This window comes from Monodelphis domestica, chromosome 2 (genome assembly GCF_027887165.1).
Source record: "Monodelphis domestica isolate mMonDom1 chromosome 2, mMonDom1.pri, whole genome shotgun sequence".
NCBI lineage: Eukaryota > Metazoa > Chordata > Mammalia > Didelphimorphia > Didelphidae > Monodelphis > Monodelphis domestica.
In genome coordinates, this window is record NC_077228.1 from 243,107,380 (window position 1) to 243,129,228 (window position 21,849).

Sequence of the window (21,849 nt, forward strand, 5' to 3'; positions counted from 1 at the left end):
TGTGTCATCATAATTGCCTTAGTTTCTAGATCTTGATAAAGAACATTGGGATTAATCCAATAAGAAAATGACACCTGATGGGAAGTAACCCTGCAGATATTCCTATACAAGAAATATTCAGACAAGTCATGAATGATCCCTGAGTCCCTTTGGTAATTCCAAGGCTGTCTTATTGTTATTAAAGCTCATCCTGGTCTAAATTTTAAGCTGCAGATGAACATCTCATGCTGCTAGGCAGAAATTTTTCTCAGAATACTACAAAGCCTGTAACCACTTCCACCCCCTACCCTGTCCCCTGACAAGTGTGTCTTGTTTTTTATCTCTCTTAAAAGAAATAAACACTTGCTGAGGATGTTCAGGGCTAATAATTATAACACTATGTGGATCTCTGGTTTTAAGTGTTGGCAAGGTCATTGACCTTGAGTTTGTTCACTCGGGTATTTGGTGCTACTTTTTCCTCCTTCACCCTGTTTTACATGAAGAAGACTTACTCCTTTCCAAAGGTAATTCCTCTACTTGTTTAAGTCATTCTATTGTTTAAGTCTATTCTTTCCAACAGAAATCCCCCTCTGTCATTCCTACCCTTTCACTTATTTTCAATCTCTTCCTTTCTACTGGCTTATTTCTTATTGACTACAAACATGCCCACAAAATCTCTCACTTGATCCTTGCATCCTTATTATCATCTTATATCCTTTCTGTCATTTGTAGCTAAACTTTTCAAAAGGTCATCTATAATAGATGCCTTCAATTTCTCTCTTTTTTTCTTAACCCTTTACAACTTGGTTTCTGACCTTATCATTGGCAAATGATCTTAGTTGTCAAATCCATTAAACAGCCTTTTCTTAATCCTCATTCTCTATGACCTCTCTGAAGTCTTTGGCAACTACTGATCAAGCTCTCCTCCTTGTTATGCTTGTAGTTCCTAGAGAACTAGGACTCTGGGATACCACTTTCTCCTGGTTCTCCTTCAACCTATCAGACCACTCTCTACCTCCTTTGTTGGATTTTCCTCTAGAGTTATGGTCTCAAATGAAATAATACATATGAAAACACTTTGAAAAAAATTACAAAAAATACAAATGTAAAATATCACTGTTGTAACCATTAATGTAAACAAAATAAAAACAAACAACCCCCCCACCACCAAAAAAAAAAAAACTCTTGAAGCTGTATCTTCATAGACACATGTATTGTATTTATATTTATATTACATCTGCACTCTCTCCCCTCTCCCCACTTCGTTGGCTAATTCTGACATTATGTCTATGATTACTGATTGGCTTTTATATCATTTTGGCATTTATATCATTGGCATTTTATATCATATATTCTTTAGTTATTAGTGCTTAATTTCTTATAAATATTGGACCTGTAGGCTTAATAAACTGGAATCCATGATCCCATTCACAGCCCCCCAATCCTGTCAACTTCTCATCCACACTGGCCTTTTCTCTCTTTTCTCCCTTCTTCCCTGGAGTTTGTCTCTAGAGAGAACTAACTCTTATCATAACTTACCTTTCACATATCTTTCAACAGCTTCTCTATTGTCTCTCTCTGGGTCAATAGTGATGAAAAGTGGTATTAAATTTGGAAGAGTTGGAATACTATCTGAAAAAAAGTTTTTAGTAGTAGAAATCATTATTATTTACCATCAGGATAATTTTAATGGGTAGATTAACTCAGTAGTTTAAATAACAGACTGAGGTCTTAAGAGAAATTACCATTATAGGTTGGCTCTTTATCTTGTCAACTCCTTTAAAGGAAAGTACTTAACATCATAGCAAGAAGTAATTCTATGCCAGTGTATTATAAAAATGCTAACACCATGTCTGATTGTATCCCAGAATGTAAGATTTAGGGCATTAGAAGTAGCATAACAACTGGATATCCTGAGTCTTATTCTAGTATTTTTTTATATTATACCATGTTGCTTCATAAAACCTTTATTAAACATGTATTATACTGAAGGTCATTTATTGAACAGTTTTCCTTTGATAAAACCTCTGAGACATATTAAATTTATGGCAAGTAGCAATTAATATAATGTTCAAATTTTAAAAATGGCATTTCCCTAAAGTTCTGCTTAAGTGTCTGAAAATAGTGGTGATTACATATGATTTGTTTATATACATGTACACATAAAAGAACTGGACAGTTACTCCATAGGCAAGAATCCAAGTTCTGTTATTCATTATAGCCATCTAGAGAAAAAGACCAGAAAATAGAATGAAGAAGGAATCGAGGTAAAGAACAGAAAAAAAAAAGTAGATCTTATCCTGTTCACCCTTTTATGACTTTCTGTGCTAATATTAATTACAACTTCTTCCTATAATAATTCATTATTAGAGCTGTCCAGTCATATTTGCTTCATAAAAGAATCTTATTCTGCTTCCTTCTGGAGGCTACTGTTTCATTCATCCTTTTAAATTACTTTTTTGAAGAAAATGCCTCCAAATCAAAACAGATCACCAAAAGTGCCATTACTTAGTCTAAAGATAACCTTGTATCCACGTTTCTTTAGGTCTTATTCCCTATTAAATGTAGACTGAATATACATCTTTTCTGTATCATAAAGTACTTAAAATTTTTTGAAAATGTATTTTCAAAGGGAAGGTTTTAATGTCTGAAAATAACTGGTTCACATATTGTCATGTTATTGAAAGTGATAGAATATTACTATAGAAATTATTCTATTCATCTATCAGAGTGAGCCTACCTTACTTAAAAAATGGTTTTCGGTAATTTATACTTTTATATACAAATACTATGTATATATCAAGGATTTTTATTTAGGTCTTCAAGAAGAAAAACTTCAAATTTTAAATTTTAATTTGATTTCAGTTTCCCTAAGAACATTCATTTGAAGAAACCACCTTAGTCTAAAGAACCATCTCTAAAAAGGGTAAAATGAGTGTGGGTACCTTTCTATAGCCAATATTTACTATAAACAGCCCAGATTCAAGGTAAGTATTTAATATCTTGCTAAGCTTTTTTTTTGTGTTTTAAAAGTATTTAAAAAGGCTTTAGAGAGTAATATTATTCCACTGAACTGCATGGCTGTGAGTCCCATATAGTCACTGAAGGCTTAGATGTTGAGGGTTAACTAAAAGCAATATAGAAAGGAAAGGCTGGTGTGAGTAAGAGTTTTGAGATCTGTCCAGCAGTCTCTCAGAGGGCGAGGGCTTGCTCTAAGTGTGATGATCCAGTCAAGTAATGGAGAGGAGAAGCGCTATGTGCTCAGTCCCACATGCGTAGGGGTCACATAGCATTCTGCCACTGCACAGAGGTTGGTTTATTATATAGGTTTGTGATTACATACTTCTTTGGTACACAGTCAATTTTCTACATACATGGTCTTCTACATTTAATTAGATATGCCACACATTAACAAATCACTGAATCAGCAATCTTGTGATGTTACTACAATAAAAGGATTCCATAACAGAAGCTTTGTGATGGAGATGATGTGGATAGGGTAGTTTGGAGGTTAGTACCCCCTGGCCTTCTGGGAAGATCATTGTGTTTTTGATCAACTTTCATAATCAATCACAATTACTTTGGAGATGAATAAAAAAACATTTTGTATCTATGTACAAGGTTGAAAAGGTAACATAAAGCTGACCAGATTTGGGGGTTTTCCTCAATTTACAAGTTCTGTTTTTCTTGTGTTACTTTAAAGCGCCTAGCAATGTTACCTGGTTTCTGTCGAGCAGCAAATTAATTGGAGTATGGTAACTGTAAGGGAAGATTTATTACGGAGCTCAAGCATTTGGCCAGTGTTGATTATCTGTGCTTGAAAGAGAAAGGAGGGGTAATGGGTAGTGATCTTTATGACTTAATTTTGTGAATGCAATTTTTTTAGGTTAATAATCTAGGGGGATTAAAATGGGATACTGACTCCGCGAAAATGTGGTTTTCAAGACTTTGAACTGCCAAAACTGTAAAGATAATTTTTAGTGTCTTGAGTTAAATAAAAAAAATAAGTGGTCGCCATGGGAAAAATTCCCAAATATGAAATACCCAAGTCAGCTGGGTTTTATGGAGATTTTAATTAATACAAATGAAGGAATTAAGGGAAGAGAGATACAGAGTAAGAGGAAATAGTAGGAAAAGGGTAGGGCCTAAGCCAAATGGCCTAGGCCTTTCTCTTTAAGAGAGAAAATAAGCCAGTCTTTAATCACTCACCACAAGATTTTGTCCCAAGCAAAACTCCAATTCTTCACTGAAATCCTCAACTCCTGAACTGAGTTCAGAGAGAGCTCTGACTCCTGACCTCCAATTCAGCTTCCAAAGCTCTTGTGTCACCTCCCCTAAATTTTCACGTCTACCAATCATAGTAGACGCTTTTCCTAGGACTGCCCATTCATAGTTTTCACCACTCTTTAGTTCTCACCTTCTCTGGGTAGATTATATCTTCTGAGTACTTCACACATCTTTGCTAAGCTTGCCCTTTGTTAGTTGCTTGATCTTTTAGTGATTAATTTGTCCTTCATAGGTATGTAGCACCCTTTTGTATTAGATCTAAAAATAGACCTGGCTTAAGGGCTTTTGCTTCACTATAAGTATGGGTTGGGGACTTTTTCTCATTGTTCCATCAGGAGTTTACAACTTTATCTTCCCCTAAAGTATGCCTAAGTATGGGTGGAGTAATATTAGAGTTCCCAATACATTCCTGACCAAGTACCTTCATTATTGAAAATGGGGAATAGCCTTAACTAAATGTTCCAAGGTAGAGTCTGAGAAATTTTAAGATTCACAATATATGTGTGTTAACTCGGTCTTTGCTCTCATATTATTTCTCCTGTATTGGGGAGGGAACAATAATCATAAGAAGTCCATTATTAAGGGAAGTTGGAGAGAGAGAGAAGTCACAGGGGGATCAGTGGGGGCCTCATTTTCAGGGGGCAGCCTTGCAGCTCCCATCTCCCAAACTGTGACTTTGTCAACCAGTGGGGATTTGTTGGCTCCCAGAATAAGAGCGCAACACATCATTAATGAAAAACTGGAGAGGAAATTAGAGTAAAGGATATTGTGAAAACAGAATTATCCTCCCTTTGTTTTTTTTAACTTAATTGGTAAGGAAGTTCACATCCTCAGGAACAGAAAGTTGATCCCACAGGAACTGTCCCCTGAGCAGTGCCAGACAAATTAAGGAACTATGATTGGTTCTTGAGGTGTGACATGGGATGGGAGAGAATGGGATGGGTGGAGAAAAACGTGTATAAATGGGACCCAGGCCTCTTTGGCTTTGGTGACTCCCTTGAATTGGTGACACTCTGGCTAGAGACACTCTCATACTTGGATTTGGATTCCTGTGTTGGTGATTTGGGCTGAAGAGGAACACTACTCTGAGGACTCTTACTGAAGACTCACACTCCTGCAAACTTCTGGCTGGAGATTGGGATCTGCGGGAGCCTTTGTCAATGGTAAGCTGGAATCCATCACTTGGTAATTAGGGTGTTTAGCAAGGCAATTCTCTACTTCCTTCCTACACTTCCCTCTCTTTTACTATCTCTGTTTTAATTAAACTAAATTGTTAAAGTTACTAATAGCCTCATAGTTTAATTTTTAATTATTACAACTGGTTACCAATCTTTTTTAACTATTACAATGTCATTTGATGACATTATCTTTTAGAAAAGGTAAATCAGTGATATGGCAAGATTAATTTTTAAGCCATGAACTCTGATATTTATGCAATGTCAAGAAAACTAAATAATACCAATATGTTGGTAGTATGGGAGAGAGTACCTATGGAAAGAGTAACCACTTCTATGAGACCACAGCCAAATCACAAGATTGAAATAGGAAGGCTAACCATTTAGTAATCAATTATTTGGCCAAAATAACTAATAAGTAAAAAAAAATACAAAATAGCTCTAAGTTCCATGTATTCCACATAGATTGTCTATAAAGACGAACTTAGCAATGTGTAGCCTTAAGTATAAGATAAGATTAAGTATAAGATAAGAACAAGAAAAGTGGACATATTAAATGGGGGAAGAAAAATCACAAAATCTTGACAATCTGCTATAAAAGAAACTGGAATAGAAAAAAATTGCAGCTGAATGGAACAACAATCTATAGTTTCTCTTTGGAGAGATAAAAAAAAGGGGGAGTTGGTTCCAAACACAACACTGAAACACTGTGACATGGAAATTTTATTTATTTTTGTAATTTTGTATTTTTGTTCATGATAAGTATCTGTAAAACTACTTCTAAGAACTGTGGATGATGGAGAAAGATCGATAAATTTTACAATGAATTTTAGTACAAACAAAACCAATGATAAATAATCAAAGGATATGAACAGGCAGTTCTCAAGAGTAGGAAATTAAAACTACCTATAGTCATATGGAAAGCTGCTCTAAATCACTACTGATAAGAAAGTGCAAATTAAAGCAACTCTGATATTCTACTTCACACTTACCAGACTGGTTGATATGACCAAAAAAGGAAAATGATAAATGGTGAAGAGGGTGTGGGAAAACTGAGAATCTCATACACTACTGGTAGAACTGTGAATTGATTCAATTGGGGAATGGCTGAACAAGTTGTGGTATATGATTGTAGTGGAATACATTGTGCCATAAGAAATGATGAATAGGATGAGTTCAGAAAAACCTGGAAAGACTTATCTGAACTGATGCAAAGCAAACTAGGCAGAACCAGAACATTGTACATTGTAACAGAAATATTATATGATGATCAAAATATTCACAAGGGAATTATGATGGAAAATGGTATCCACAGCCAGAGAAGGAACTATTATAGATTGATTGTAGGTCAAACATACCATCTTTCATTTTATTTCCTCCACGAATTTTTTGTGTGTATGATATATATATATATATATATATATATATATATATATATATATATAAAAAATATATATATATATATATACACACACACACACACATATATATATTTTTTTTTTTCTGTCACAGCATGTACAATATGGAAATGTGTATTGCATGAAAACATTAGAATAACCTATATTAGAATAACCTATATAATAACTATTTATTGTGTGTAGAGAATCTGAATTTTATGTCAGAAAATACTAGTAAAAATTATTTCTACATGTAATTGGGGGGAAAAGTTTTAAAAAATTAAGACCTTCCAAATAAAATTAACATTTGGTGACCTCTTTGCAAAAATTAGCATAAGTGAGCATGGTGACAGAAAGTTGGAAAATATGCCACTGAAGTAAGAAAGAAGGGGGTCAAAGGCTTGTAAAAAGTATGAAGTTTCATCCTTTTACTTTATGAATATCTTTGAGAGATTATAGGCACTAGGTATGGTGAAATGTAACCTCAAAAAATGAAATTGTTACTATTTTCAAAAAATAGAAAAGGTCTGGTTACTGATGTGGAAACTATTTCTGAATTAGCTGTCTAAGAATAGTGAACTCGTTGACTTATTGGAACAAAGATCAAATTTGAATTTCAAACTAGAAGAATTAAATTAAATTGCATGGTACCCAGAGAAGGTAAAACCATTCTAACCTATGTGAACAAGATAATGAAAAAAAAAAAAGACTAGGCAGCATCATAGATTATTACCATACATAAAGTTTGGAAAATAGGTTTTTGCTAACCATAAATCAAAATTATAGAACAAATAATCTCTAATAACTCCCTAAATCATCTTTCACAAGGTTGAAAATGAATGTCTTTAGTAGATTCACTTAGGCAACAGACTAATTTGATGCTGACAACATTCCCATAAGACTAATTTAAATTCCCAATATGACAAAAGCAATAGTAAGAAATGTAATATGGAAAATATAGACTAGAAAACTATAGGTATTTTATTTATATAGAGTGATCTCTTACCAATTTCATCCACTACAGCTATCATTTTTTCCACTTCCTCTGGACAGATATCAGGACAATGCGTAAAACCAAAGTAAATTAGTATCCACTGTCCCAGGTAGTCTTTATCAGTCCTGGGCTCTCCGTTGTGATCCATGAGTGAGAAAGGTCCTCCAAGTAAAGGCTTTCCTATGGTTCGCTTCCGCTCCTTCTCTAACTCTAAGACAAAATATCAAAAAAGTAAGTATTAGGATACTTACTAGCTCAGCACTTTGTTAACTAAGGAATTAGTCAGGGAAACAAATAAGATAGACATGGTTTATGCCTGTAAATACTCATGAAACAAGGTACAGAATAAAAAAATGCTAAATTATTTAAGAATTAGGCTCTATATAACTTAACTGATTTAAAAATTGGAAAACTGCATTTAATTCAACAAGTGTTTATGACACTGGGAACTCAAAGACAAAAATCTACTGAGGGGAAACATATATAAAGTACCAAATGTGATCATTTTTACCAAGTTAAGTTCTATGCCAGGGGTCCCCAAACTTTTTACATAGGGGGCCAGTTCACTATCCCTCTGACCATTGGAGGGCCAGACTATAAAAAGAACTATGAACAAATGCATAGGGATTCTGTCACACCTTGCACAGGTCATCACTGCCACCACTATACTGGGCAGTAGTATACACAGTGTAGAATCCCCTCCCCCAGATCATCACTCACCATGCTGACTTCTTCCATAGTGCAGTCACATAACCCTTTAAGCAGCGCCTTGTTCTCATTCAATTACTCTCAGAACAAGGTACCACCCAAAGGATTATGTCACTGGAAGCAGTACTGTAAGCAATGCTGCGCTTTGAGTTGCCACCACATATAGTACTCCTCTCATTGACCACCAATGACCACCAATGAAAGAGATGTCCCTTCCAGAAGTGCCTTGGGGGCCAGATAAACGGCCTCAGGAGGTCGCATATGGCCCTTGGGCTGTAGTTTAGGGAACCCTACTCTATGCCTTAGGTTCAGTACTTAACTTTGTCAAATTCCCAACCCATCCCTGAGGCTACTCTCTGGAAGATTGACCCAATATCTCAGACTCCTGGAGCAATCAATTAACATCTGTATCAAACAAGCTTAGATGCCTTAGGCCATAAGTACTCTAGATTTGGGGCATTAGCTACATCTATTGTTATAGGATCTAGCAGTTTGCATCTCCCTGAAGATTGCCTAACTTGTCAGACTAAATTTGTCCCTTCCCCCCCTTCCTTTTTGTAACCCCAATAAAAATGAGTATGTCCAAGCATAAGGAAGCTCTTCTCCACCATGGCTCTTGACCACTGAAGCTCTTCACCATCAAAGCTCAATTCCACCCAGAGCCTACTCACTATAAGGACTACTCTTTTTCTTCAATTCTCTGGTCTCTTGAGTCTTTCTGTATTGTGTTCCTCTATCTTATTACCATCAGGGGAACAAACAAGCTGAAGCCCAGGTTGTTGAATCCTTAAGCTCTGAGTCTTCCTTTGTTGTTTCCCCTCTCCTTTTCCCTCATCAACTTCTCCCTCAGATTTCAACCTCCCTTCTGAGTGTTCACCCAAGAATATATTAATTTGTGGCCTGGACTGCTACAATATACAAAGAAAAGAAAATAATTTGAGGGGATGTGCTAATAAGGAAAGGCTTCATATAAAGGAAATAATACTTGAGCTCAGACTTGAAACAGAGTCAGGGATTCCAAGAGGCAAAAGTGGAGAAGGAGAACATTCCAGGAAAAAGAGATAGTCTGCTAGTTTAAAGGCATGGGTATGGTTTATAGAATAACATGGGGAAAAGCAAATAGGTTAGTTTAGCTGACCTGTGAATATGAGGGGAGGAACGTGAAATCACTCTAGAAAGACAGATAGGAGCTGGATTGTGATGCATTTTAAATGTCAAACAGAGAAGTTTATTATTTTACTGGAAAGAAAGAACCAAACCAAAAATTCCTGAGCAAGCCCAAGATTTGCCTAGTAGATATATAAAATTGGTAGCTATACTGAAGATAGATTCAAAAAGGAAAGGACTAAAAACACACAGAAACAATGAGGAAGCTACTACAGTATTCCAATACAATTCCAGTACAATAGTCTCAAAGACTAAGAGAATAGTGATATCCTTGGCAGAAATATAGAAGTCAGGAACAAGGATCAGTTTGGGGAGAAGGAAAATTAGTTCCAATTATGGATATGCTGAATTTGACATGCCTATGGGAATCCAAGTGGAAAAACTGAGAAGGGTATAAAGATTTTTAGAGTCATCAGCATCAACATGAGAACCAAAAATATCACCATGATGGAGAAGAGGTTATTCCAAACAGAGACCCAAAGTATACCTAGGACAGACTAAGATGGAAGAGTCATATAGATAGGAGAATCAGGACAAAGCAAGGATTGAAAAAAGGACATTGAATTTAGCAATTGAGATATTGTTGGTAACCTTAAAGTTTCAGGTGAAGACTGGAGTAAAAAGCTAGAGGAATGAATTCCGTGAGAGGTGAAAGTACTAGCAATGAGTATAGATAGCTTGTCTAGAAGTTTGGCAAGGTAAAGTTTGAGAAATACAGGAAATACTGGGAAGGTTTGTTAGGAATGCGACAAATTTTTTTAATGAACAGAAAAGAAGCGAAAAGATAAAACTATATTATAAAGAAACAGAGGAAGGCAGAAGGAATCCATTTCCAGAGGAAAAAGTAGAGAGGGGATCAAAAGCACAAATAAAAGGGTTGACCTTGGCAAGAAAAATCACTTTTTCCTCAAAGGTTGAAGCAAAAGAGGAAGAAATGAAGGATGATTTCAAGGTGAGAAACTGGGGGGAAAGAGTTCACAATGAATGGCTTCAATTTTTGTGGTCAAGCATCAGGCAAAGTCCTCTTCTGAGAAGGAGAGGGCAGAGATTGGTACATATGGCATGAAGGGAAAAGAAGTCTGATAAAGACTGCCAAGAGTGTAAATAATCAATGACTTAAATATTCTCATTTCCAGATTAAAAAATTAACAAAGTGATAACCTGAAATGAGCCTATAAACAGATTAGGCAACATCTTAAAATGCTACAAGGTACTAAAGAAAATCTAAAGCACTTAAATATAAATCTCTAAACACATTCTGTTAGTACATAAATACAAAATCCCCAGTTCAAAGGTCATCAAAGGATATGTACGTGTACGTACTTTCTGCCTTTTCTTTCTTGAAATACTTCATTCCAGACAATAAAGCTCCACCAATAGCAAATGTGAATGCCAGGGACTTCCAGGAAACAGGCTACTAGGACAGAAATTTCAACAGTAAAAATAATAACATGATACAATTATATAATCCTACAGATTTTACTATAAGTGAATATAAATGGAATAAAGTCTATAATGATCCAACAATACTTAAGCCAACTAAACTATCTAATACAATGTATATAAACTCAAGAGAAGTTTCCATTTATTCCATTTACTCTTTGGAATACTCATAAGGAATGATATATTATACCTACCCTGATACAAAGGAAAATAAATTGAAGGACTTAATCATAGTTCCTGAAGGAATAAAATAAGGCAGCTCTACTGCTTAGTGCTACCACCTCTCCTCATTTCCAGTGATTGTCAGTTCTATTATTTGTGATCATACAAATGATTTCACATTCAAGGAACAGTTCTTATCTGTGTGCATCTAATATTATTTGTGATTTTAAATTACTTAAAGTCCTTATGATTAGAAGTAGTATAAATTGTAGGAAAAATTGTGTCTTGAGGTCCTAACCCTCTTCCTAGATAAAGACTATGATTTCTTCCTAGGCACATGAAATACTGTTTTGGCTATATATGGAAAGAGAAATGGAAAGTCAGAAGACCTAGGTTTGAATCAAGTTTGTGCAAAGGTATTATCATCTAATTATTTTGGGTATGATTTCGACATACAGTTCAGAGGATGTTAGAATTGTAAAATCATCTAGTCCAAGTCTCTCATTTTTAAGGTATGGTAAAGGGAGACTCAGAGAATCTAAATGGCCTACCCAAGGCTACACAGCTAACCAGTTCTTCACCTTACACGAAAGTTTCTTATTCTAATCTATAAAATGGTGACAATACTTATAATACCTACCTCAAAGCTAACGTGTAATATACCTTATGACTACGTGGAACTATATGAAGGAGTAGTGTGTGGTTTAAAAAGCAAAACAAAACAAATATCTATTATTCATTTGAGACTAGAAGTAGCCAGCATAATGAATAAAAAGTTAACTTTGGAGTTAGGAAGAGCTGGGTGTGTGCCACTAAGCAAGTCATTTAATCACCCAGAACAGTTGCTCACAGATAAAAGAATTTTCTACACCACTGAAATCACAGTACCTAACCAGGGGCAAAAAAATCTAAAGTACTGATACATGTTACTCTATAAAGTTATAATGAAGAAACTTTGTAAACTGTGAGGTACTATATACACTAGTTAATAAACTATAATATATAAACATTCATTATTAGTTAATAAGCATTTATTAAGTGCCTACTATGTGCTCTACAGTCCTTAAAACTGGGCAAAAAGAAGGGTAAAAGACAATCTCTGATCTCGAGGAGCTCAAACAGGAGACAACTATGTACAGTCAAACTAGATAAAAGACTAATTATAAATGATTAACCGAGAGATTGCACACTTAACTACTTTCATTGTAACAAATAAGGAATAGGTTAATTTTTTTAAAGCATGAAAAGAACTGCATGAAGTTATGAAGTGAAACAGGCAGAACCAAAAGAACATCATACACAGCAACAGAAATATTGTCTGAAGAATGACATGTCAGAACAGAAATAAGCAAGACACAGTTTCACATATGCATAATACTTTTTTGTCAAATGATGCCTCCTTTAATGGGGGAGAGGTAGAAGAGAGGAAGATATTTTAATATAACAAATCAGGAAAGGTTTGCTGAAGGTGGGATTCTAGTACAGGCTTTAAGGAAACTAGGACAGCCAGGGGGTGAAGATGAGGAGCTAGAGAATTCAAGGCATGGGGGTCTGACAGCCAGTGAAAATGTCCAATCTGAAGGTGGGAGTGTCAATGGGCCTTGAAGGAGGGAGCTGAAGGAAGACTGGGGGAGGGACAAGTTATGAAGGTCTTGGACCTCAAACCAAGGACTTTTTGACCATGGAGGTGATTATTAGTAAGGACAATAAAATCAATGGAAAAACTGAATGGTTCCTTCTCTGATATGGGATAGTAAGGGATTCATGATTTATGTAGAGCTAAAAGTAGATGCATTCTGCCATCCCTTTCACGCAACTGTGAGGGTTCTGGTTGGACTTGGAGAAATAGAGAGGAAGAAATGGAGAAACTAGCAGAGCCCTCATTACACCTGACCTGGGCCCCAGACCTAGGCTTACTTACCCCCGCTGCGCGCGGGCCACTGGGGCCCTTGGTTGCTCCCCGCGGCTGCCCAGACGTGGAGAAGGGCTGGCTCCTACAAAGTCCACATGGGACATCCGCGCGCCGCGGGCCCTGGGGCCCCCTTCCTCCTGCAGCAACCGGCCTCAGAAAATGTCTCTTGCTCCCTAGGGCCGGACCCCGGCGCCACAGGTCCCAAAATAGTTGCCCCTCCGGGAGTCGGCCAGGAGCCATACGATCCCAGCAGGACCGAAAGGCCAGTAAGGAGCTCGCCATGGACTTCGGAAGAACACTCCGGGCAAGAGTCTCCCAGTACTTTAAGTTCCGGCTGAAAGAAAAGGTATTGAAGTACTCTCCTCCTCGGTAAGAACTCGATGGTTCCGCCGGAAATACAGCTCGTCTTCCGGGTTGTTTTTTGGGCGGATGAGCGAGTTGTCGATGTGAAGCGGGTAAGTTGCGGGTATAGGCAAGCTTGGTGGTTCTCTCGTTTATGTCTGCGGCTTCAGCTTTCCCTTACCAAGTCTCCCTGTGAGTTAGTCGAATCGTTGAAGGGGATAAGTGGAAAGATGGCGAAAAGAAGGAGAAAGAAGAAGCTGGGGTAGCGCCATGGGAACTACTATGCCGCCGGATGGTGCAAGAATGGTCGAGGGATGTGTCTGTCAGGAGGGACAGACTCCCATTTAGCACACGTTTGAGATGCTCTTTGGCACACATTTAAGATACTCTTTGGAGGCCAGGCCCTTTTCGAGGGCAGCACCGAGGGATCCTCGTGACCTCAGTCTTGTGTAGACTTTGTGTACTTTGTCCACTCGGCCGTTCAGTTGTAGATTAATGTAATAGAAAGAACACTGGATTTGGAATCAGAAAAGTTAACTTAAAGTGTCTCAAGCCCATATCGTACCCTTACCTATAAAATTAAGGGGTAAGATGATTTTTAAGTTTCTCTTCGGCTGTGATAATTCTGCTCTTCTCTGCCATTTGGCCCTGTAAAAATAAGGGAATAGAGATGATTCTTTTATTCAACAATCGCTATGTGCAGAGTTCTGTACTAGACACTTGGTAGAATTGTCCTGTTACAGTTCTTTGCAAACTATGTTAACACAAGTTTTTGCTGTAATAGTAATGTTGTACCTTAAGATAGTGTGTGGAGTGGAAATTGAGGGTACCTTGAAAATTTCAAGTTACACTCTTTAACCACTATTTAAAAATATAATGGGGAAGTCAGTCATTTAAAATATAATTTATTGAGAGAAATGGGGAGCACTCTCTTGACCTATGACAACTCAAATTCACAGAAAAATCCCTTATTTGTAGGAGAATCCTGATGCAATCAAGCCCCTCCCCCCAGACCACCAATAGGTAAAAAGTCATACAGTAGCTGTGTCATATTTATTTTATTATTTACATAGATTTTTAAGGCTTTAAAAACCCTTCCCACTCTCTTATGAACCTATTCCACACTCTTATTAACCTAAAGTCACTGATCCAATACCATTCCATCAACTAATAGTGTGCTGTGATTTGTGTAACTGCAATACTGAATTAGATTTTTTTTTCTTAAAACCCACCATACAGTGAAGTCACAATAAGTGAACTAAGAAGTGAATAACTGTATAACATTTTTACTAGGGTTGGAGACAGAATATTGAATAGTTTTACAATGGCTTTACAAAAATGAAAATATTTAAGTTAATTAACGGCTTCAGGAAATTGAGGAATAGCTTTACTTTCAAGCATTTTAACATTTTAAAGAAATGATCTGGAGTTGGAGACAAAGGTTTTAATCCAAAAATAAAGGGCAGGAATATTATACAAAGGGAGGAGGGGGTCAGGACTCCATTATCTGGGTGGTGTTGATGTCTAGCCATTGGGCTTGACTATCTGGAAGAAGCCTCAGATATAATGGAAGAGATTGCTATGACAAAAGGGTACTCGAGACTGGTACTTAAGATTTGATCATTGGGTACTTTCAGGATCTGAGATCATCAGCCTATAATCACATACTACAGCTTGTGACATACCCTCAGTTTTTAGTTCTTTGCCACAACAAAAAGAGCTGTTACAAATGTTTTTTACAAATAGGTTCCCCCCCCCTTTTTTTTTTTCCTAAATCTCTTTGGGATACAGAACTAGTAGTGGTATTTCAGCAAACATTCTCAACCAATTTATGCGAGGCTCTGAGTAGACATAGAACCAAAAACAGACCTCTACCCTTAAAGAACTTAAATTCTAATTTGGAGAAATAACAAATAAGTACATAAGTACAGTTTGCACCAGGAACCAGTTATTGCCAGGTACTCTGAAAAAATAGAGAATGTGTCTGCTGTAACTTCTAGTTTATCATATTCTCCAAAAGGAATTTTTGGTTTACAAGTAAAGCAAGACAAAAATCAAAACATAATAATACTCTTCAGTTAGGAAATTGCCATCTTGGAAAAACACAGAACTACCAAAGTAGTCAGAAAAACTTAAGTCTTTAATCAGGAAATTGGCCTCTGTCATAGAGCCAAATGCCAAAAACTACAGAGTCAAAACTCTGGGGCTCTGGGGACAGTATCCCTGGGAAAATGCACCAGGAGAGATGATCCTCCAAAGAACAATAGAACCCAGGGATGTTTCATTCCCTTTGGGGAACTCAGGATATCAAACCTACACTGAAGCTTGCTAGCAACCTCAGGAAAGGATGGTTCCCCCTAACAGGTCTTCTTGGGAATAGATCTCTGATACAGTGGGGGAAACTTGAGATTAAAAAGGTACTTAACATTTGATTAGGTCTGCTGGACCCACCTAAGCTGGGATCATCTAGTACTTTAAGGTCAATTGTTCAGTTTGAAATGGGTGAGTCTAGGACTTCCCTCAGAGTGAGTTCTCAGGGGACAGGGGCAGAATTGGGATCTTCAGATTTCAAGATGACAATATTAATGAAAAATTTACATACTAATTTAACCTCTTTATTTGCACATTAGTCTCATAAGCAATTAAATCTACCTTATAGTTTTTCTGCCTTCATAGATAGAAGGGGTTTTGGAATTAGAGGGATAGGTGCAGATCCCATCTCTGACATTCATTTTCTGTGTAAACTTGCTTGCACTTTTCACATAAGCCTCAGTTTTCCTCATCTGTAAAATAAGGAAATCGGGTCAGATGTCTGCTGATGGGTCCCTTTCAGATCTAGAGTAATAATCTTAAAGTAATTAACATTTAAGATTCCTGATGTATTGCTCTATGGAATAAAATTTCAGATAGATCCATAAAAAAGATTACATGCTCTGTATTTATTTCTGATGCCATCTGAATGATCCAAAAAGATCTCTAGAAGCTATATCTTAGGAGTGCAGTTTTGCTTGGTTTTCCTTAACAGGTTTCCTTCATTATATAAATTATATCATTAACCACCTGTTTAGTGTGCTAGAAGTAACTACAATGTGAGGAATCAGAGTAAGAATTGTATACAGTCAGGAAAAATACAAGTATAATTGTAAAGTTTGTCTAGATTAATTGGTAAGTTTAGATTCTTTCAGTATTGCTGTGATTCACATGACAAACAATTTAGAAGACTTTTTTATTCTGTTTTAGTTTTTGAGGATCAGGAAGATTTTGAAACCAAACACAGTCCCTAGCTTCAGCCAAACTACTTATTGTTCTATTTTCCCTGTTTTCCATTTTCAGAAGTCTCTTTTCTTAGGCATCTAGCCTTTGTTATCTTGTCCAAGACTTTGTATATTATATATTCCAAAAATGTTTATTGAATTAAATTATCACCTTCCTCAAATCATTGTCTGTATCTCCTGCTTTGATTAATTGGGATCCAGCTTTTCCATCTCACTTCTCTTCATCTTATTATAGTAATTCCCTTTCCCCAAAAAATTTGCTTATGTTCATCTACTTTCCATTTGTCCTTACTGTTAAATTTATGATTGGACTGAAGGGATTTAATTGGTCACCAGGGATTTAATTACTAAATCCCAAAATAAAGTCAGCCTTTACACTCACCATGTATCAGTTCAATCAGCACTCCAAGTGTGTCTCTTCATTCCAAGTGTCTCTCTCCACTCCAAGAGTGTCTCTTCACTCCATGAGTGTGCTTCACTTCCCCTAAATTTTTATGTCTACCAATCACAGCCAATGCTCTACTCCAGAACTGCCCACATAGACCTCCCACTCAATGCATGAAATGTATGAACACCTTTTTGTGGTTAAAATCCAAAATGGGTAGATCTCCATACTTAATTTTTAAGTATTGTGCTTACATTTTGGGGGATTAAAATCTAAATAGACAGGGGATTACAATTTAATCTTCACAATCAATGAAAAGCTAAGTACCTTCATTGTTACAGTCAGGGGAGAGCCAAATCCAATCTTCACATTACCCCCTGATTGTCTATAAAAAGTCAGCATGGAGAAATGGAAGGGACATTGGAGCCATCTCTGACTTACACTAGTCGTGAACTTGTATCTTAAACTTTATGAACTTGTTTTCTCGTACATATAGTATTTACATCATAGGGTGGTTATAAAAGTCCAGACTTTTGGTAAAGTTGATTATATTGTCTGTGATTATTGAGACATTTTGATGGTGCCAGGAAAGGGCTGGACTCTGAAAGATGTTCACGCAATAACTCTGACAGAAACAAATACTAATGTTCTTTATTTTAGGTGCAGAGCTGCCAGAAATAATTTGTTAATATTATAATATTAATATTTAAGCCATTTTTCTTCTCAGAAGAGAAATGTCCAAAATATCCATCCCCTCTGACATTTCTCTTTACCTCCAAATGGTGACATTTATAGGAATCTTGAAAAAGGAAAAATTTGTAATATGTTATTTCTCTTGACACTTTTCCTCAAGAATTGCCAGTTGCCTTCTTATGCTAAACGCTGACCATACTTGAATTCTTATGTAGGTGTAGGTGGGTCATAGCCCAGTCACTGCAAGGGATGAGGAAGTCTCTGATCCAAACCAGACAAATTGTTTAATTTCTACCTTTAATCCATTTTCTTAAGAAAAGTCTTTTGTTCTTGACTTAACTCACCTTTCTAAGAGGGATAGGGGAAGAAGGGAACACAAATCTGTAAAGGTTAGAGAAATGTTATTTCTTGATATTTATAGAAAAATCAATTTAAAATAGTTTTAGTAGTCTTAAAATGCTTCCATGTGGGAGTTCCTGCCCCTCTGATATTACTGGTCCTTAACATAGATACATTATCATCGCCATTTGTTCCTTACAGTATTTTGTTCTCCCATTTAAGTCAAGTTTCTGGTGTAAACCTTAAAATTTCCCAGACCCTACTTTATAAGATTGGATTAAGACCATTCCCCATTTGGGCAGTGAACTCTGCTTAAAGCAGAAATGTGAGGATTCTACTTTACCTACTTGGGTCTGCCCTAGGGGAAGATAAAGTTATAAACTCTTTTCTGAACAATGTAAAGTACTTAAACCCATACTTTTCTTAAGCTAAGTACCTATAAAGGTCAAGCAACTTGTGAATTTACAAGGAACAAAGAACTGGAAAACTTACTCAGAGCTTTCCTGGTGTGAATTACTCAAAAATCCACACCTTCTTAGGTGTGGACTAAGAATGGGCGGTCCTTCAGAAACATCTACAGTGATTGGTAGATGTAAGGACTTAGGGGAGGTGACAGGAAATTTTGCCCTTAAAAATAAGAGCTCAGGGAAGAGCTGGGAAGTCATTCTGAAACATTCAGATTGGAGAGACTCATTCTGAGGAGACTGATTCTGAAACATTCAGATGGAGGAGGGAGCTGGTGAAAGCAGCTGAGATGCTGCTGGCCTGGTGTCATTAGAAATCCTTACTTAGACAGATCTTATGGTGAGTTATAAAAAACTGACTGATTTCTCTTTTAAAAGCTCAGGTCTAGGCCTTATTGGCTTGAGGCCCTTCATACTTATTCCTTTCTTTCTCTCTCTTTCTTTGATTACTCATTGTATTGTTAATTAAAATCTCTATAAAACCCAATTGACTTGGGTATTTGAATAATTGGGAATATTTCCCTGGCGACCACCTTATATTTGATTTTATACCCAAGACACTGTAGTGAAACATATTTCTGCGGTCAAATTTACTCACCCTCTCTTATATCTATCGCAATTTATATCTTTCCACTATTTTAATCACTACAGTTTAAGACCTCAACCATTTTAAATCTCACGCTGGTCAGATAGATTACATGATACTTTTAACAATCCCAAAATGTTTCTAGATACTTAAGCTAACTTTTAAAATAGTAACATTCTCTCTCTGTTGCTATGTAGTTAATCTTTAAGTAATATAGTATTATCAAAATTGTACCTCACCCAAAAGGCAATGGAGATAAATATGGTGGGTATAAGTAGTGTGGAACATGTTTATAGCAATAATCCATGCCCAAGAAGTAATATAATGCATACTATACAGGAAACATGATTGGATAAATAAGGTGAACTAGGTAGCCATGTATGTATTAAGAGGGAAGATAGGGGCAACTAGGTGCTCAGTAGATTGAAAGCCAGGCTTAAAAAGAGGAGGTCCTAGGTTCAAATGTGGACTCAGACATTTCCTAGCAGTGTGACTCTGGGCAAGTCACTCAACCCTGTGTGGAATGAAATTCAGTGAGGGCTCATAACCCTCCCCCCCCACCCAAATCACTATTGAGCAGCCAGGAGACTTGAAGCTGGCAGAGTTCACATGGTTTTATTCAAAGGCATGGGGGAGTAGCATTGAGTGAAGAACACTGTCTGGCCATTAGCATCCTCAAAGAGTGGGGGAGGGGAGGGCAAGGGTGAGGCATACTACCTGGGCATAGGTAGCATGCTCACAAGGGATAGGGGTGGGGTGAAGAGAGAATAGCTCCACAGTCTGGGGTCTCAGAAGTGGGCATCGATGCCTAGGTTTACTCAGATTTTATAGGGATCCAATACAATGGTATCTCTACTTTCCCATCCTCTATATCTTAGCTTATCAGATTGCAACAATTTCAGGAAACACTTTTTTTTGAAACATTATTCAGGCCATAGGATCACATTTCTTGGGACATGTAGTCAAGATTATAATCTGTAAGTTTTGAGATTTCTTTCATAGGAATTAAGTCACTCCTAAACTTCTACTCATAGGAATAGAAAAAGAGGGGGAAGTCTCCTAGCCACATTTGAAAAAGAGTATATTAACATGTGTATAAAGCTGCTTGGGGAGGGGGTTTCTTCTACTCTTCAAAAAGGAGAGATTGATATCTCCTAGTGGAGGGCACCTAATCTCACTATTTTTCTATAGGAAGTTGCCAATCTATAATTACTAATACTAATCAATGTATTTTGGGGAATGGTGCACAAATTTTATCCCACACAACCCCATTTACCTTAGTCAAGAAATTATTTTCTTAGTCAATCATTTCTTGACTACAAATACATTCCTATATTTCTTAATAAGAGATTGAAACAAAATGATCATTTTATAAAATTAAAGCCTCAAGATCTAAAACTATAATTTCATTCATTGGGAGCTCCCATTATGGAGAGTCCTTCCATATGGGTCCTTCCAACATTATAGTTAACAATTTATCTGCACCTTGTTAAATTTATGGTTGGACTGAATACATTTTCTTTAGTTGCTAGGGATTTAATTACTAAATCCCCAAATGAATTACTAAAGTCAGAATGGAATTTTATGGTAGTTTATTTTACAACAAATAGGGAAGATATTAAGGAAGAGAGAAAGAGATGAAAAAGAGAGAGATAGCTGCTCTGGCTTCCTCTGAGCCAGGCAGGAGTTCAGAGGTCCCAGCTAAGGGAAAGGAGTCTCACAGTGATAGGTTGATGCCTCCAGAAAGGCCAAGGGAAAGGGAGTCAGTTTTTATATTCACCACGTGTCAGTTCAAAGGAACAGTGTCACCAGGAAAACAGGTCCAGTCAGCACTCTTCTGAATGAAGAATTATTCTCCACCCCAAGTGGAACTTCTAAAAGTACTCTGTTCACGCCCTTGTGTCTTTCTTTTAAAGACCTTTTTTCTTGCTTTACTTCCTGTATCACAGCTGACCCTCTGCACTAGGACTACCCAGAAGGCAGTCAATTGATTCTGATTTGTCACCCACTCTTTCATATGTGGGTCATAGACCTCCCACTCAATGTGTGAAATGGATGTTCATACTTTTTTTTCTAATTAAATCCCAAAATGGGTAGATCTCCATACTTAACTTTTAAGTATCATGTTTACACTTATGGGGATTAAAATCTAAAAAATAGACAAGGGATTACAGTTTAATCTTCACAGTTAGGGAAGAGCTAAGTACCTTCATTGTTACAACAGGGGAGAATCAAATCCAATCTTCACAACCTTAAGAGTCTTAATCTTAGAGTTCGACACTGAAAATGACTTGACCATGATCACACAGCTCAAAATCAGGATCTGGGGGGCAACTGGGTGGCTCAGTGGATTGAGAGCCAGGCCCAGAGATAAGAGGTCCTGGGTTAAAATCTGGCCTCAGATACTCCTAGCTGTGTGACCTGGGCTAGTCACTTGACTCCCCCTTCTCTTCCCCCCCATTGCCTAGCCCTTACCACTCTTCTACCTTAGAACAAATACACAATATTGATTCTAAGATGGAAGGTAAGGGTTTAAAAAAA

At 36.9% G+C, this 21,849-nt stretch overlaps 2 protein-coding genes across 18 annotated transcripts in view; one reads left to right on the top strand and one right to left on the bottom strand.

Moving 5' to 3' along the window:
* Positions 1-13,506, bottom strand: part of LOC100031384 (protein SCO1 homolog, mitochondrial) — a 68,552-nt gene extending 55,046 nt beyond the window's left edge. For 5 of the 8 annotated variants that reach the window (XM_016430760.2, XM_056817443.1, XM_016430762.2 and 2 more), the window contains exons 1-4: positions 13,234-13,506; positions 11,031-11,121; positions 7,845-8,042; positions 1,519-1,611 (exon numbers count right to left, since the gene is read on the bottom strand). In XM_016430760.2, coding sequence (XP_016286246.1) covers positions 1,519-1,611; positions 7,845-8,042; positions 11,031-11,121; positions 13,234-13,506 — 655 coding nt within the window. The remainder of the gene's footprint in view (positions 1-1,518; positions 1,612-7,844; positions 8,043-11,030; positions 11,122-13,233) is intronic. The other 3 variants (XM_016430763.2, XM_056817444.1, XM_056817447.1) reach the window with 1 other exon arrangement.
* A 40-nt stretch (positions 13,507-13,546) lies between these two features.
* Positions 13,547-21,849, top strand: part of ADPRM (ADP-ribose/CDP-alcohol diphosphatase, manganese dependent) — a 68,315-nt gene continuing 60,012 nt past the window's right edge. For 9 of the 10 annotated variants that reach the window (XR_462306.2, XR_462305.2, XR_008916457.1 and 6 more), the window contains exon 1: positions 13,547-13,679. Coding sequence is in view for 2 of the 10 variants with exons in the window: in XM_001380631.3 (XP_001380668.1) it covers positions 13,605-13,679 (75 nt within the window). In the remaining 8 variants the exon portion in view is untranslated. Of the gene's footprint in view, positions 13,680-14,056; positions 14,153-21,849 lie in introns of those variants that run through there. The other variant, XM_056817441.1, reaches the window with a different exon arrangement.